The following is an 18,932-nucleotide window of genomic DNA, read 5'->3' on the forward strand; positions in this document are numbered from 1 at the left end:
ACATATTTAGATAGTTAAATCGTTGACCTAAAACTAGATGAATGACTTATTCAGCAAGACGAAGATAGTAGTAGGAAAAGCCAATAATAGATAAGAGTAGTGGAATTGCGGCAAACGCTTCTGAAAATAGCCTCAGATCTATTCCCTCCGTTTCTAAATATAGGTCTTTTTAGAGATTCTACTGGAACTACATACAAAACAAAATGAGTGAATCTACACTCTAAAGATTCTACTGGGACTACATACGGAACAAAATGAGTGAATCTACACTCTAAAATATGTTTATATACATCCATACATAGTTCATAGTAAAATCTCTAAAAAGACTTATATTTAAGAACGTAGGGAGTAGACACCAAAATCGACGTAAATATTCACATATGCTTTCGTTGTAAGATTTGGCCGACCAGATATATAACGATATTAAACAAGCAATATGGGAACATTTTTTTTGAACAAATATGGGAACACCCGTATTTGCAAGAAATACAATGTAGCAGAATCAAAATAGTTTACATCAGATTCAAACAAACATATAACAAATCAACAAAGCCAACCAATCCTCAATTATACAATTATAAGAAAATCGTAAGAATGAGAACAGAAGTAAAATATGCACTCCAAACAAATCTAAACCAAGCTTTCAATCCAAGTCCGTACCAAGATGGCTGTGAGCAACACCGTTGATTGCTTGATAGAGTATGATGGGTCCACACAATACAAACGTTTTCAAAGAAAAATGAAATGGTTACTTGTCATCTATAAACTGTCTTGCAGCTCACTGAGAGCTGCCATTCGCAGGGCATGCGAACTTGTCGGTACCGGTAGTCCAGCAGCGTGGCCGGGAACATCCTTCTCGATTAGAACACTGTTGTCTTCAAAGTCATGTGAAAGTTGCAGCTTTGATAAAAGCTTCCCCATATTACATGACAAAAACTAATTTCAATGGCACCCAGTCAGTCAAAGAGCACCAATCCAACCAAGCATGCGAGGTTATGCACACTCCACAATGCGATTATGCACAACTCACTCTTCCATCATCTATCATCTCTTTGATCCAAAAACATCAGATTGGTAAAACTTGCATTAGCTACGCTCCAGAGAACATGGTAACATATGCACATAACAGGACATTGGTGAGCTCTAGGGAGTCAACATGCCTAACTTCTATTTTTATTTCAAGAAAAATGGCATATTGCATGTACCAATTATTATAATGAACCGTCAACAAGGAAATTTGATAAGTACTAAGAAAGAATTAATATTGTTTCTACAGTGATAGCAGTTTCCCCTCAAATGTATTACCAAAATGATGGAAAGCAAGGTAAACAGACCATGGTCTGAACAGATCTGCCTAAAAAAATGTTTAGCAGTCGTTTCACCAATACCAACAGAGGGGCGGGGGGTAATCTTTAATTGATGATGGGGAAATGTAGTGGAATTTGCTCTGGTTAGTTCAACAGATCTTTTTTTTTTGGTAAGACCAACCAAAATACTGATGCAAGTCTGATGTACAAGTATCAATTTCTGATCCTTTGCTATCCCATTGTCGAGAATTTCCAAAACATAACTAACAGTGCAAGCTAAGTGCTCCTAAACATTACTTACGTTAGTAAGTAAACTAATTGTGAATGGAAGGGAAAATCCCAAGTTGAAAGAATCTATAATAAACATATCTTAGATTTTATCTGAAAGAAAAAGCCGCCATTATCGAGCCATTAGACATTAACAGCAATACCCAAACTGGACATGAGTTAAAACTGAAGACCACAAACATAACTTGGACAAAACCAATCGAGAAAAATCAAGGAGTCTATGTAATACTTCACTGCAGATGAAAGACATCTAAGACACATATATAGCTAGAATCCATTATAACAAATAGCAATTTCCCCTGAGTCCAGTGTCCACGACAAGCAAACAAATTTCAGGAGGGTATTAACAAATGGATGATCTTGATCAAAATCTGTAGAGATATGAAAAGCCATGACTCCAGTTGCCAACTTCACAACGTTTACCATTAGGCTGTGACTCAACTATATGGTCCCAAGGGGAAGAAACTTGAAACGACAGCAGCGACTACGGACACAGATGGACCCCAGACATTCAGACTGAAACTTGACGACGACGCTGAACCTTCTTGACCTCATTACTGTTCTAGGACTCACTGTAACATTAAGGACACGATATATAAGCCATGCACAAGAGAACACTGAGATAGGCAAAAATAATAAAGTTACTATTGAATAGAATATTTAAGGCACGCAGTTTTTGGTTTTCTATAAGAAAAGGCATGGAAACAATAAGGACCATAGTGGACGTTCTGAATCACATACCTGATTGTCCTGATCTGTAGCCAGATCATCAGGACTGTTTGCCTGCAATGGCTTTTCTTCCCCACAACTTGGACGGTTGCATTTTGTCCGGAAAGGATAGTTTATGTTATTGCACTTTTCACACTTCCAGCTACCCTCTGGAGTCTTTGGTTCTGTTATGTCAAAGTTAGATGTATAACTGAATAGTGTTTCGAATATATCTAATAAACTAGTGCAAAGCTTTGACGCATATCTTGAAAAGGGGTTCCCCAATATTTACTGATAACAAGACAAGCAAAATACTTTGATATATGTGAAGGTAAGGGGGAATTAGCATGTATAATGTTTAACACTAAAAACTTACTTGGAGCTCTTGAACTGTCAGGTTTGGATCCCTGAAGGAAGAGTTAATATGTATGTCATCAGTACAGTAATACAACAATTTAGCTCTACAAACAGTAAAAGAAGCTAAAATGATAAATAGATAGCCAATCCAACATTAACAAGAACATAAGGAAGAAAAATAACCATAACCAAATACACTAACAGTTTGCCCACTAATAGCTTCAAAATAATTGATCACACTCCACATAAGCACTAATGCACAATCTAATGGTGCAACTGCATGACAAAAACTTGATGCCCATTGCCAGGTGAATGAGCAACCGTTCTTGGTTTGGTTCGAGACAGCTTGTTTAAGTTGTAATGCATAGGGATTTTAGATATGCGCAACCTATGAGAATTTAGTAAATACCTTTTTATTTAAAGAATGGTTATCAAACAAGTGGTGAAGCTATTATATAAATAAGACATGTATTACCATGCAAAAAGAACTGGTGAAGCTATAATGCCCAAGAAAAGTCCAAGTATACATATACATACACTGATCAACAGATACATAGCAAATATGTAAATTTGGTCAAATCACATAGAACAACATCTCACTGAACAGTTTTTACACATCGCATATACTTCAGACAGATGACTAAGCTTGTAGGCTGCGGCAGCAATGTCAACTTCAAAGCACAATTATGAAGTTGGCTCGGCTAGTAATATAACATATGAACTTAAATCTCAGTGCGAAGGAACCGTGTCAAACCTGGGTGTCAGGTCTTGGTGTGTTGCATTTTCTCATGTTACAGACTGTCCGAAAGGCGAAGTTAATGTTGTTGCAATTAGGGCACTTCCAATCATTATCACGTCCAGCTCCTAAAATAGTTCAAGAGAAGCGGCAGAGAATAAATCTGAGTGCCAACAAAATTGATTGACCAGTGAAAAGGACAATGCAAATTTATACCAGCAGATTTCTTCTGTGAGCCTTCGTCAGAATAGGAACCAGCCCTTGTGCCCTACAAGAGAAAGAAATAAAGGACATGCAGATTGCTTAGCATGGTCAATCACACCAAAACAGCAAGAACAATGAGAAACAACCTTCCCACACAACATAAATAGAAGGCACAAAAGGTAGCAGCAACCAATTGAGGCGATGTAACTCATATTAATATGTACAGGAGTAAATTACCATTGCCCCAGGACCAGCGGGTGAGCCCAAGCCATATCTATCCATGGGCATGCTGATGCTGTACATTCCACCTATTTACAGGGAAATGAAATTCAAAAACGAATGTTAGAAACACTGTAACAACATTTGGGTCAGATCTAAAAACACCTATTCAACAAGCATCAGAGACAAGAACTGACTCAAATAAAAAACCGAGAAATCAACAAGTAATTTATCCATTAAAAACAAATGTTGTACAGTAGAAGTGTAGAACAATATATAGTATGCATAGAAATATGAAACAATTCCTTATTTAACACCATCTTAAATTTCGCTTCCTCATTTGACACCGAAAAACTTTTTCTAACCTATCAAACAACGAGTCTAAATTTTATGCCCTTTATGACACTTCCGTCCATTTTAAGCCTAAATGACACCTGAAAAGACCCTTTTGCCCCTCATGTTGTATGTGTGTGCAGGGCAGTAGCACACACACACGCAGCGGCACATACACACGCAGCAACACACACGCACGCGCGCGCACAGAGCAGCACAGACGCACGCAGCACGCGCACAGCAGCACACACCGAGGAAGACACGCAGCAGCACACACCGAGCAAGACATGCAACACCACACACGCACAAACCCAGACAGCATGCATCAGTAGCACACACGCCGCGCACGCACACACACTCACAAACACGTGCGCGCGCACGCAACATCAGTAACACACACGTGCGCGCGTGTAACATCAGCAGCACACACGTGCGCGCGTGTAACATCAGCAGCACACATGTGCGCACGTGTAACATCAGCAACACACACGTGTGCGCGCGCCACACACGCAGCAGCACGCACACGTACAAACATACCACGTAAGGAGCAAAAGGGTCTTTTCAGGTGTCATTTAGTCTCAAAATGGACAGAAGTGTCATAAAAGGCATAAAAATTTAGACTCATAGTTAGATAGGGAAGAAATCATTTGTCAATGTCAAATAGGGCATAAAATTTAAACACTGTGTTAAATAAGGAATTCTCTCTAGAAATATATTGGACGTGCTACTATAATTCCTGGCAAGTAAGTTCAGACAAATAAATAGTTGTGTTTTTCTTTTACATATCAGATACTGCTTATTGCATTTGAACAGCTAATCACATGACAAAGTAGCGCTACCACAGAGTAACAGAGATATCATAGCCATCTTACCTGCACCAACCATAGAACCACTAGAATACGGGGGTGGCGCCGCCATATGCATTGGCCCATAGGGGCTCCCCATCGGGACTCGCCCGCCATAGCCATACGGATATCCAGAGCCCGGGGGGAGCTGAGGAATGCCATAGCGTGGCATGGGATGCCCATTATAGAGGTTGGAGCCATACGGGGGAGGAGCCCCGGTGAGGTACATGGACGGAGGCGTCCCCGGCGGCATGTACCGCCCCGGCACCGAGTAGTGGGGTGGAGTCTGCATAGCCTTCTAGGCAAAAAGCAACAGCGGCACTAGGTAAATGCAAAACACCCAGCACATAACATGATTGAGTCGAGAACAGCAAGTAGGAGATGCGAGTACCGTGTGATCCGCGGGCCTGGACTGGTCGCAGTTGCGCATGTTGCAGGTGGTGCGGAATGCGAAGTTGACGTTGTTACAGCTGGGGCAAATCCAGTCGTCCTCACGCCGGCTACCTGAACGCCGGTCGTGCAAAACAGGCAAATCATGTCAGGCGCTGCTCACAGAACGGGGCGGAAACAGATGAACAAACGGAACAGCTTGAGCAACCTACCGTCTGTGCGCGCGCGCTTTCCAGCGGACTGGATGCGGTTATTCATCTGCAAACGCAAAGGGGAGATGAACACGGCTAAGGATTTGGTGTCGCATCAGGGTTTCGCCCCGCGGCGGGTGGACCTCGACAGCAATTCGAGCGAGCCACAATTCGATCTGGGAAGACGAAGTGGACTCACCTGAGAAGACATTGCTGGTGGTGGGCGAACCGAGAACAGCAGCCGGCGAGCGCGAAGACGTCCGCGAGACGCACGGGCGGAGGGGAATCCGGCGGCGAGAGAGGGGAACGCGTCGCCGGTCTAGGGTTTTGACGTCTTGTCGATACTGGTTTGGTGGCTGCCTCCGCGTTGGACGCTGTATATTACGGCGTATGCCGAGGTGCCTCCGTTTGGGCCCTTCTACCTTATTAGGCGCAAAAAATATTCAGCCCCACTTTACAATCTCCCCAAAAGAGAGTTCTATCCTATTACTCTCTTAAACAAAAAAGTGGGCCTCTTTGGTTCACATGATTTGTAAAAGGTTAGAAAAGGGAAATCGTTTGTTTTCATCCGGATGAAAACAAACAAACGTAAGTCGCGCGTTGTGTTGGACACGTGTCTTGTGGGGCCATCCATCGCTCCCCAGCCGGCCTTATCTCTTTGAACCCAATCTTCTTCACACGTTCTCATGCATTGTTTTTCTCCTTTTCCCCATCTCTGTGTCGTCACACGCGAGAAAGGAGATAGGCTCCCATGGCGGACGCCGGCAACCCTGCCCAGGTGCGGCGAACCAAGAGGCGGCTGGCGACGCCCCCCCCCCCCCCCCCGCGCGCGCATCTCCGCCACGCGCCACCGCCGCGGTGCTGCAACCCCGAGGGGGCGACACAACACACAGGGGCAGGCGGCCGCTCATCGACGACCCATCGGTGCTGCGACGCAAGAACTCGTCCATGGCCATAGTGTTGCAGCGCAACGTCGGGGCGGTGCGGCTGGTTGCTGCAAGTCGCCGGCGGCAGAGCTGCAATGGAGCGCTCTCCGGGTCGTCGAAGCTCCGCCGGAGCTGCAACGAAGCATGACAGAGCTGCAATGAAGCGCGCCGGAGCTGCAGTGAAGCACCAAGGAGATCGTTGAAGCTTCATCGGAGCTGCAATGGAGCTCGGCCGGAGTTGCAATGGAGCTTCGCCGGAGCCTTTGTGCTGCGTTCGAGCTCGCCGGAGTTGCAATGGAGCTCCGCCGGAGCGTTGGTGCCGCATTGGAGCTCCGTCGGGTTGCAATGGAGCTCACCGGAAGCTGTCGATGCTTGTTTGGAGCTCCGCGGGGGCTGCGCTGAAGCTGTCACGCTCACTGCTGCCTGTTTTGATCCAACGGCCCCTTGCACGCTTATCGGACGGTTGTACAGGCGGATGATTTTTCTAAGAAATCATCCGGCTGATTTGTAGCAGCCGCCATAGAAAAGACACATGAAGAATGACATGTCATCTTTAAATCTCTACTCTGAAAGTCTCAGTACGTAGGTTGTCGTTCGTTTCGTTCGTTACTGCCCACCCCATCGATCGAATAAGTAAATCCCACCAATTTATTCCTTACCTTGTTGTCTCCCTTTAATTACGCAGAGAAAAAAATCAACATGCAATTGCTCCTACCATAGTTTAGTTAATGCACGCACATCTCCCCATTAAAATTGAGACACAGTCTTCCTTGGACGCAGAACTCCCGACATAAGAAGATGTGATCACCCTCCCGCCTCATCATATCAAAACCTAGCGCTTTGTCACTGCGTCGTTGTCGATCTCGTCACACCTCACTTTCCCTTACCTATCGTCTCCCTTCATGCTTCCCAAGATCCACCTCCGCTGATGCCATGTCGTCGCGCGTCGTCAACTTTCGCCAGCATGGGCCACGCTCCGATGCTAACCATATACGACTCCCATGCCTGCTCGTCTCCACCACGTCCAACGTCTACGGTCGGATCGTCGGCGCACATCAAGACCTTGCAGGTCTCCCACTGGCCCGGGGAGGAGCAGCCCGATGGGGCAGCCACGTCCTTGTCATCCCGCTGGTGGCACGGCAAGAGAAAGGGTATCGCGTGTGGCACAATGTACCTTGGGAGTACAAGCCCGACGACCGCGACGTAATACAGAGGATGGTGCCCCATGCATGCATCACAGCAGTACCACGTCGTCCCGCCTCATATACCTTTTCTGTGCATCTGTCGGCACCACACTGGAATATTATCCCCATACATCCAACCAGGCATCCATGATTCTAGACTTTGGATCATCGTCATGGGGACGGAGAAGCGTGTACATTGCACATCCCAGCGGCGTATATCTCTACCTTCCCATCACTTATTGAATACTTTGTTAATTTTATCCTTGTCAAAAGGTACATCTTCATTTCAATCCGGGAAAAAGTGCACATACCACTACAAACTGATCATGCAACCACTTACGGCAATCAAATCGAGTAGTCGTTGTCTCGGACGCCGACGCAGCGGCAAACGCAACATCTCTCACCAGAGGCGCCCAGGAGGAGCTGTGCTAGGAGAAGACCTGGCTCGTGATGCTAACTCTGGCAGAACCACGGGAGGGAGGAAATGGGGGATGGCTGGAGGAGAAGAGGTAGAGGATTAGCCACATGACTTGGAACACAAGATGGGATCTTAAATCTTACATTCAAGGACGTCAATCGAAAGGTGCATGGAAACTCACTTTTAAGATTAGGTGCATGTGTCAGCTCTCTCATATCCGAGAGAATCAGTTTTAGTTTTCAATGGTCAAACATTTTACTGGACAACCTTTCCTTGGACAGTCCTCTTTTTGCTGGTTCTGATGATAAAGTGGAGGTACGAACAAATCCAGTTAGCCTAGAAAACACTACTACTAAGTTTGTGTAATTTGATGTTATAGATGGATTAATTATTTCAGATAGTTAATTTGTAGGAGAAGAGTAAATACAGTTTCTTGAACTAATAATTATTAAATAATTGGAAAAGACTTGTTGGGCAATCTAATCATTTTTAATACAATTCTTTGCAACTTGCTTATTTATATTTGAACAATAGGCTTTCGTAAACTATTAATTATTGATAACTTGTTGGTCGAGCATGTCCCTTGCTTAAGAAGATTGTCTGTTCACGGAGTCTTATGTCTCACAACGCAAGCGCCAACACTAACGCTAGGGTTGATATCTTGTTAGTTTTTCACGTTCTCCATCCAAGCCTGGGATTTTGTGTTGTGTATGCAAAAGTAATCACCGGCGCTTCATAGGCCTTTTTTGCATAAGCCGATTTGATTAGAGTCTGACGCTAACAAGAGCACTAAAAACTAGGCCTACGAAGATTTCCCTCAACTAACTAGCAGATCTAGATGAGATTTACCCATCTTAATAAGTGAAGCCCTCAAGTTTTCTCTCCTAAAGGGTACATATGAGCATGCAAACTAATATGAGAATCAAATGGACACATAGGCCACTTTATTTTGGTAGTGTAATGCCTGATGTGCATCCATCATCTCTATTCTTAAAGTCTCAGTACGTAGGTTGTCGCTCGTTTCGTTCGTTACTGCCCACCCCATCGATCGAATAGGTAAGTCCCACCGATTTATTACTTACCTTGTTGTCTCCCTTTAATTACGCAGAGAGAATAAATTAGCATGCAATCGCTCCTACCATAGTTTTAGTTAACACACGCACATCTCCCCCCATTAAAATTGGGACACAATCCTTTCTTCCCTGGACGCAGAACTCCTGACAGAAGAAGATACGATCACCCTCCCGCCTTTTCACATCAAAACCTGGCACTTGGCCATTGCGTCGTTGCCGATCTTGCCACACCTCGCTTTCCCTTACCCATCATCTCCCTTCATGCCTCCCAAGATCTACCTCCACTGATGCCATGTCGTCGCGCGTCGTTAACTTTCGCCAGCACGGGCCACGCTCGGATGCTAATCATATACGACTCCCAGTCATGCTCGTCTCCACCACGTCCAACGTCACTGCGGTCGGGTCGTCGGCGCACATCACGACCTTGCAGGTCTCCCACTGGCCCGGGGAGGAGCAGCCCGATGGGGCAGCCACGTCCTTGTCATCCCGCTGGTGGCACGGCAAGAGAAAGGGCATCGTGTGTGGCACAATGTACCTTGGGAGTACAAGCCCGGCGACTACGACGTAGTACAGAGGATGGTGCCCCATGCATGCATCACAACAATACCACGTCATCCCGCCTCATATTCCTTTCCTGTGCATCTGTCGGCACCTCACTAGAATATCATCCCCATACATCAAACCAGGCATCCATGATTCCAGACTTTGGATCATTGTCATGGGGACGGAGAAGCGCGTACATGTACATCCCAGCAACGTATACTTCTACCTTCCCATCACTTATTGAAGATTTTCTTAATTTTATCCTTGTCAAAAGGTGCATCTCCGTTTCAATCCGGGAAGAAGTGCACATACCACTTCAAACAGGTCATGCAACCACTTGCGGCAATCAAGTCGAGTAGTTTTTGCTCGGACGCCGGCGCAGCGGCAGCCGCAACATCTCTCACCAGAGGCGCCCAGGAGGAGCTATGCTGGGAGGAGACCTAGCTCGTGGATGCCAACTCTGGCAGAACCGCAGGAGGAAGGAAATGGAGGATGGCTGGAGGAGAAGAGGTAGAGGTTTAGCCACATGACTTGGAACACAAGATGGGATCTTAAATCTTACATTCAAGGACATCAATCGAAAGGTGCATGGAAACCCACTTTTTAGATTAGGTGCATGTGTCAACTCTCTCATATCTGAGAGAATCGATTTTAGTTTTCAATCGTCCAACAGTTTTTCGGACAACCTTTCCTTGGACAGTGCTTTTTTTGCTGGTTCTGATGATAAAGTGGAGGTACGAACAAACCCAATTAACCTAGAAAACACTGCTACTAAGTTCATGTAATTTGATGTTATATATGGATTAATTATTTCAGATAGTTAATTTTGTAGGAGAAGAGAAAGTACAATTTCTTGAACTAATAATTATAAAACAACTGGAAAACACTTGTTGGGCAATCTAATCGTTTTTAATACAATTCTTTGCAACTTGCTTATTTAGATCTGAACAATAGGTTTTCGTAAACTGTTAATTATTGATAGCTCGTTGGTCGGGCATGTACCTTGCTTAAGAAGATTGTATGTTCATGGAGTCTCAGGGCTCACAACACAAGCGCCAACACTAACGCTAGGATTGATTTCCTGTTAGTTTTTCCCAGTTCCCCATCCAAGCATGGGATATTGTGTTGTGTATGCAAAAGTAATCACGGGCACTTCATATGCCTTTTTCTGCATGAGCCGATTTGATTAGAGTCTGACGCTAACAAGAGCACTAAAAAGTAGGCCTATGAAGCTTTCCCTCAACTAACTAGCAGATCCAGATGAGATTTGCCCATCTTAATAATCGAAGCCCTCAGGTTTTCTCTCATGAAGGGTACATATGAGCATGCAAAATAACCCGAGAATCAAATGGACACCTAGACCACTTTATTTTGGTAGTGTAATGCCTTATGTGCATCCAACACCTCTACTCATAAAGTCTTAGTACGTAGGTCATCGCTCGTTTCGTTCGTTACTGCCCACCCCATCGATCGAATGGGTAAGTCTCACCGATTTATTCCTTACCTTGTTGTCTCCCTTTAATTACGAAGAGAAAAAAATCAGTATGCAATCACTCCTAGAATAGTTTTAGTTAACGCACGCACATCTCCCCCATTAGAATTGGGACACAATCCTTTTCTTCCCTAGACGCAGAACTCCTGGCAGAAGAAGATGCGATCGTCCTCCCGCCTTTTCACATCAAAACCTAGCGCTTGGCATTTGTGTTCGTCACACCTCGCTTTCCCTTACCTATCGTCTCCCTTCATGCCTCCCAAGATCCTCATCCACTGATGCCATGTCGTCGCGCGTTGTCAACTTTCGCCGACATGGGCCACATTCGGATGCCAATCATCTACGACTCCCAGGCCTGCTCGTCTCCACCACAGCCAACATCACCGTCGGCTAGGCGGCCGACGCAGACCATGACCTTGCAGGTCTCCCACTGGCATGAGGAGGAGCAGCCCGATGGGGCCAGCCACGTCCTTCTCATCCCGCTGGTGGCATGGCAAGAGAAAGGGTATCACGTGTGGCACCATGGACCTTGGGAGTACAAGCCCGACGATAGTGACCTTCCCATCACTTATTGAAGATTTTCTTAATTTTATCCTTGTCAAAAGGTACATCCTCGATTCAATCCTGGAAGAAGTGCACATACCACTACAAACTGATCATGCAACCACTTGTGGCGATCAAGTCGAGTATTTGTTGTCTCGGACGCCGGCGCAGCGGCAGCCACAACATCTCTCACTAGAGGCGCCCCAGGAGGAGTTGTGCTGGGAGGAGACCTAGCTCGTGGATGCCAACTCTGGCAGAACCGCAGGAGGAAGGAAATGGAGGATGGCTGGAGGAGAATAGGTAGAGGTTTTCCCACATGACTTGGAACACAAGGTGGGATCTTAAACCTTACATTCAGGGACATCAATCGAAAGGTGCATGGAAACTCACTTTTTAGATTAGGTGCATGTGTCAACTCTCTCACATCTGAGAGAATCGGTTTTAGTTTTCGACGGTCAAACATTTTTCTTAACAACCTTTCCTTGAACAGTGCTCTTTTTGCTGGTTCATGATAAAGTGAATGTACCAACAAACCCAGTTGACCTAGGAAACACTACTACTAAGTTCGTGTAATTTGATGTTATAAATGGATTAATTATTTTAGATAGTTAATTTTGTAGAAGAAGAGGAAACACAGTTTCTTGAACTAATAATTATTAAATAACTGGAAAACACTTGTTGGGCAATCTAATCATTTTTAATACAATTCTTTGCAACTTGCTTATTTAGATTTGAACAATAGGCTTTCGTAAACTGTGAAATATTGATAGCTCGTTGGTCGGGCATGTCCCTTGCTTAAGAAGATTGTCTATTCACGGAGTCTTAGGGCTCACAACGCAAGCGCCAACACTAACGCTTGGATTGATTTCCTGTTAGTTTTTCCCAGTTCCCCATCCAAGCCCGTGATATTGTGTTGTGTATGCAAAAGTAATCACCGGCGCTTCATATGCCTTTTTCTGCATGAGCCGATTTGATTAGAGTCTGATGCTAACAAGAGCACTAAAAAGTAGGCCTACGAAGCTTTCCCTCAACTAACTAGCAGATCCAGACGAGATTTGCCCATCTTAATAATCGAAGCCCTCAGGTTTTCTCTCATGAAGGGTACATATGAGCATGCAAACTACTTCGAGAATCAAATGGACACATAGACCACTTTATTTTGGTAGTGTATGCCTTATGTGCATCCATCAACTCTACTCCTAAAGTTTCAGTACGTAGGTCATTGCTTGTTCGTTCCTTACTGCGCACCGCATTGATCGAATAGGTACATCCCACCGACTTATTCCTTACCTTGTTGTCTCCCTTTAATTATGCGGAGAAAAATATTAGTATGCAATCGCTCCTACGATAGTTTTAGTTAACACACGCACATCTCCCCCATTAAAATTGGGACACAATCCTTTTCTTCCCTAGACGCAGAACTCCTGACAGAAGAAGATGCGATCACCCTCCCGCCTCATAACATCAAGACCTAGCGCTTGGCCGCTGCGTTGTTGTCGATCTTGTCACACCTCGCTTTCCCTTACCTATTGATACGTCTCCAACATATCTATAATTTTTGATTGTTCCATGCTATTATATTATCCATCTAGGATGTTTTATATGCATTTATATGGTATTTTATATGATTCTTGAGACTAACCAATTGACATAGAACCCAGTGCCAGTTTCTGTTTTTTCCCTTGTTTTTGAGTTTTACAGAAAAGGAATACCAAACGGAGTCCAATTGACGTGCCAATTTTTGATGATTTTTTATGAACCAAAAGAAGCCCCGGGAGTAAAAGAGTCGGGCCAGAAGAGTCCCGGGCCGTCCACGAGGGTGGGGGCGCGCCCTACACCCCCTGGGCATGCCCCCTATCTCGTGGACGACTCGGAGACCCCCCTGACGTGAGACCTACGCCAAAAATTCCTATAAATACAGAAACCTCCAGAAAATAACCTAGATCGGGAGTTCCGCCACCGCAAGCCTCCGGTGGCCATCTTCATCATCCCGACGCTTTCCATAACGAGGAGGGAGTAGTTCACCCTCGGGGCTGAGGGTGTGTACCAATAGCTATGTGTTTGATCTCTCTCTCTCTCTCTCATGTTCTTGATCCGGCACGATCTTAATGTATCACGAGCTTTGCTATTATAGTTGGATCTTATGATGTTTCTCCCCCTCTATCTCTTGTAATGGATTGAGTTTTCCCTTTGAAGTTATCTTATTGGATTGAGTCTTTAAGGATTTGAGAACACTCGATGTATGTCTTGCATGTGCTTATCTATGGTGACAATGGGATATTCACGTGATCCACTTGATGTATGTCTTGGTGATCAACTTGCGAGTTCCGTGACCTCGTGAACTTATGCATAGGGGTTGGCAAATATTTTCGTTTCGACTCTCCGGTAGAAACTTTGGGGCACTCTTTGAAGTTCTTTGTGTTGGTTGAATAGATGAATCTGAGATTGTGTGATGCATATCGTATAATCATACCAATGGATACTTGAGGTGACATTGGAGTATCTAGGTGACATTAGGGTTTTGGTTGATTTGTGTCTTAAGGTGTCATTCTAGAACGAACTCTAAGATAGATTGAACGGAAAGAATAGCTTCGTGTTATTTTACTACAGACTCTTGAATAGATCGATCAGAAAGGATAAATTTGAGGTGGTTTCGTACCCTACAATAATTTCTTCATTTGTTCTCCGCTATTAGTGACGTTGGAGTGACTCTTTGTTGCATGTTGATGGATAGTTATATGATCCAATTATGTTATTATTGTTGAGAGAACTTGCACTAGTGAAAGTATGAACCCTAGGCCTTGTTTCAGCGCATTGCAATACCGTTTTCGCTCACTTTTATCATTAGTCACCTTGCTGTTTTTATATTTTCAGATTACAAAAACCTATATCTACCATCCATATTGCACTTGTATCACCATCTCTTCGCCGAGCTAGTGCACCTATACAATTTACCATTGTATTGGGTGTGTTGGGGACACAAGAGACTCTTTGCTATTTGGTTACATGGTTGTTTGAGAGAGACCATCTTCATCCTACGCCTCCCACGAATTGATAAACCTTAGGTCATCCACTTGAGGGAAATTTGCTACTGTCCTACAAATGCTTGCACTTGGAGGCCCAACAACGTCTACAAGAAAAAGGTTGTGTAGTAGACATCAAGCTCTTTTCTGTTGCCGTTGCCGGGGAGGCTAGGTAAGCGGCACTAACACCCCGTCAACTAAGCTCTTTTCTGGCGTCGTTGCCGGGGAGGTTAGCGCTTGAAGGTATATCTTTAGATCTTGCAATCAGATCTTTTAGTTTCTTGTTTTATCACTAGTTTAGTTTATAAAATAATACTACAAAAAAATGGAATTGAGGGTGCCTCATATGCTTCATCTTTTTAATGTCTTTCGTGAAAATAAGGATTCCAATAATTGTGCCAATGTGTTAGAAGAAGAATGTATTAAAATGTTTGGCACTAAATCTTTGGATGATGAGCATGATTGCAATGTTGTTAGTTTGAATTCTTTGAATATCCATGATGCTAATGATATGCAAGGCCACAAGCTTGGGGATGCTATGTTTGATGAAGATGATATTTTTTGTCCCCCAAGTTTTGATGAGCAAATTTATTATGATGAAAGCATCCCTCCTATTATTGTGCTGACACGTATGCTATAAAAAATAATGATATCCATGAAACTTGTCATCGTGATTTTAACTTTCAATTGGATTATGCCTCACATGATAGTTATTTTGTTGAGTTTGCTCCCACTACTATTCATGACAAGAAATTTGTTGTAACACCCCGGATGTAATTTACCTTTTATATACTCCAAATCTTGCCGTTTCCGGCGCTAAGTTATTTTATTTCCTCGGGTTTGGGTTTTTATATCCGTGTGTTGTTGTCGGTTGTCATGCATCTCATATCATGTCATCATGTGCATTGCATTTGCATACGTGTTCATCTCATGCATCCGAGCATTTTCCCCATTGTCCGTTTTGCATTCCAGCGCTCCTATCTCCTTCGATGGTCCTTTCTACCTTTCTTTCGTGTGTGGGGGTTAAACATTTCCGGATTGGACCGAGACTTGCCAGGCGGCCTTGGTTTACTACCGGTACACCGCCTGTCAAGTTTTGTACCATTTGGACTTCGTTTGATACTCCAACGGTTAACCGAGGGACTGAGAAGGCCTCGTGTGTGTTGCAGCCCAACACCCTTCCAATTTGCCCCCAAGCCCACCAAAACCCTCTCCATCATATAGAGCGTTCGATCACGATCGCGTGGCCGAAAACCGCACCTCTTTTGGACTCTCCTAGCTCCCTCTATGCCTATAAATAGATCCTCCTCTGAAATCCACGGATTCTTCTCCCCCGAAACCCTAGATCCATCTACCCCGCCGCCGCCGGACGAAACCTCATCGGACGGACATGTCCGCCCCCGCCGCCGACCACTCCTGACGCGCCACGTCATCGCCTGCGCACCCCACTTCGCCGCGAATCCCGCCGGCCCGCGGAGCCCGCCCCGGGCCCCCGAGGCCCATCGACCGCGCCCCGCCGCCTGGGAGAGCCGCACCGCCCCGCGCCTCTCTCCTCCGCCGCAGGCCACTGCGCCGGCCGCCGCGTCCCTCACCGGCGTCGACGATCGCGTACGCCTCCTCCTCAACGGCCTGCGCCGCCCCACTCCGGCTTCCCCGAGCTCCGCCGCCCTCGCCGCCGTTCTACCTCGCCGCCCGACGCCCCGGCGAGTCCCTCCTCTCCTCGGCAAGTCCGGGCGGCCTCCTTCCTCCGAAGACCTCGACTCCCGCGACGTTGAACCTCGAAGTCCGCGCATGCTACAGTGTCGGCCAGATCTAGATTGAGGGGTTGACTTTTTCTCAGAAATCCTAACTATATTGCATTTTTCATCATGCTATATCTCCGCATCCGTAGCTCCGTTTTGGGCGTGTAGCATATCAAAATGTTCGACTCAGAGAGTACATCATTTCATCTCATTGCATCATTTTCATTTGATCTCATCTTGATGCCAGAAATGCTGTTGGAAGAGAGTTATTTGAGTTAATTGTCAGATCTGCTGCACCAAATAGCTATTTGTCATTTTTTCCATGATTAATGTGTGCATGATATGCTCCTGAGCTCTACATGCGTTTTGTTATATGCTTTTCCATCTTTACAGAGGTGCTATCCATGTATTTTTGTGATATGTGTGGTGACTAGCACAAGCTTGCAAAGTGGTGCATTCGTTAATGCTGATTTCAGGGACTTAGAGATTTCACTAAGTCCTTGATTTGTTCTTATCAATATGCCATATGTTCATGTTGTTTCCTAGTGATTCGTGCCTCTTTTGAGGATGATCAGTAAGAATGTTTTGTTAATCTTGTAGTGCTCTATCCATACATGTCTTTGTTTGCATTTATGGAGCACCCTAGCTTGAGTCAATCGAGCTCTACTTTTGCTATTTCGTGAATCTGGGCAGATTGTCTACTTGTTAGCGATTTTGCCGAGGATGTTGTTGTTGATCCATGCATGCTATGTTGTTGTTCTTGCCATGTCTAGCTTATATAATATGTATTCTCGATGGGTGTACGCTTAGTTTGTCATGCCTTGCTCTGTAGTGAGTGCATCGAGCTCGTGAACATGCCTACTTGTTAACAGATTTGCATGCTCCAGTTTTTCACCAAGTCTGTAATCTGTTTATGTTTTTTGCCATGTTCACATGCTTGCAATTGTATTTTATGATCCCTTTTGGCTCAAGGTCACTAAGGGACTTTTGTTAAGCTCTTTGAGTAGCTCCATGCCAATCTTTACTTTGCCATGTTAAGTTCCTGTAGCATATAGTTTTCATGCTCCAAATGTGCTACCTGATCTGAAATTCCAGACTAGTGTTAATTTCACTAAGTCTGAAACCTGTTTACCAATTGCACTTTTGCCATGCTTGTTTGAACCTGTTAATGGATGAATTGGCCGTAGCTCAGTGTTCATCTTTTGACAAGCTTTATGAATGGATCCCTGCCATGTATTTTGTTGTCTTGTTTGAGTGCTGTAGCATAATTATCTTGATGCATTTAGATGGCTACTTGCTGTTTATCGCAGACTGGTGCCATATTTGTTTTGCTTGCCATTTCTAAACCGTGTCTCCGATTCCGGTGTTCTTTATATCGATTTCAACCGAAATCACCTCACCTTTCCAGTGGCACACTTGGATTTCCAAGTTGAGGCCAGGTTCAATCATTCCTTGTCAAATCTTGCATATGCATCACATATCGCATCCCGCATAGCATACCATGTTTGCATTATATTGTTCGAGCATTTGCACGTGGTTGATTGTGTTCCTTTTGCTTGTTTGTCTTGTTTGGGTAGAGCCGGGAGACGAGTTCGCTAACGAGGAGCCCGTTGAGTTTGATTTCAAGGATCTAGTCAACTCTGACAACTTTGCAGGCAAGATGATCATACCCTCGAAATCACTTCTATCTTTGCTTTGTTAGATGCTCGCTCTTTTGCTATGCCTATGCTACAATGCCTACCACTTGCTTATCATGCCTCCCGAATTGCCATGTCAAACCTCTAACCCACCATGTCCTAGCAAACCATTGTTTGGCTATGTTACCGCTTTGCTCAGCCCCTCTTATAGCGTTGCTAGTTGCAGGTGAAGATTGGAGATCGTTCCTTGTTGGAACATTATTTTTCTTGTTGGGATATCACTATATTATCTTGTTATCTTAATGCATCTATATAATTGGTAAAGCGTGGAAGGCTCGGCCTCTTGCCTAGTGTTTTGTTCCACTCTTGCCGCCCTAGTTTCCGTCATATCGGTGTTATGTTCCCGGATTTTGCGTTCCTTACGCGGTTGGGTAATTATGGGAACCCCTTGACAAATCGCCTTGAATAAAACTCTTCCAGCAATGCCCAACCTTGGTTTTACCATTTGCCACCTAGCCTCTTTTCCCTTGGGTTTCCGGAGCCCGAGGGTCATCTTATTTAAACCCCCCCGGGCCAGTGCTCCTCTGAGTGTTGGTCCAAACTAGAGTCCTGTGCAGCGCCCTCTCGGGGAAACTCGAGGTTTGGTTTTAGTTGTATGGAGAGCTCATCTGAGTGTGCCCTGAGAACGAGATATGTGCAGCTCCTATCGGGATTTGTCGGCACATTCGAGCGGTGTTGCTGGATTTGTTTTAACTTGTCGAAGTTGTCTTGTA

General features: G+C 44.8%; 1 protein-coding gene across 5 annotated transcripts; it reads right to left on the bottom strand.

Moving 5' to 3' along the window:
* Nucleotides 1–423: 423 nt before the first annotated feature.
* LOC125518887 (Ran BP2/NZF zinc finger-like superfamily protein) lies at nt 424–5,974 on the bottom strand. 5 transcript variants are annotated; one of them, XM_087534404.1, is made up of 10 exons: nt 5,778–5,974; nt 5,596–5,645; nt 5,389–5,497; nt 5,025–5,292; nt 3,838–3,908; nt 3,613–3,664; nt 3,415–3,524; nt 2,680–2,710; nt 2,337–2,488; nt 424–936 (listed from the first exon to the last, which is right to left on the bottom strand). In XM_087534404.1, exons 1-10 carry the CDS (start codon nt 5,787–5,789, stop codon nt 760–762), a joined length of 1,032 nt encoding a protein of 343 aa, XP_087390530.1. In that variant the 5' UTR covers nt 5,790–5,974; the 3' UTR covers nt 424–759. The 5 variants fall into 5 exon arrangements, with proteins under 5 accessions (XP_087390530.1, XP_087390529.1, XP_087390532.1 ...); XM_087534403.1 differs by having other exon boundaries at nt 5,025–5,295; XM_087534406.1 differs by having other exon boundaries at nt 424–1,050; nt 5,025–5,295.
* Between the last annotated feature and the right edge of the window lie 12,958 nt (nt 5,975–18,932).

Source organism: Triticum urartu, chromosome 7A (genome assembly GCF_056163025.1).
Source record: "Triticum urartu cultivar PI428250 chromosome 7A, HENAU_Tu73, whole genome shotgun sequence".
NCBI classification, from domain to species: domain Eukaryota; kingdom Viridiplantae; phylum Streptophyta; class Magnoliopsida; order Poales; family Poaceae; genus Triticum; species Triticum urartu.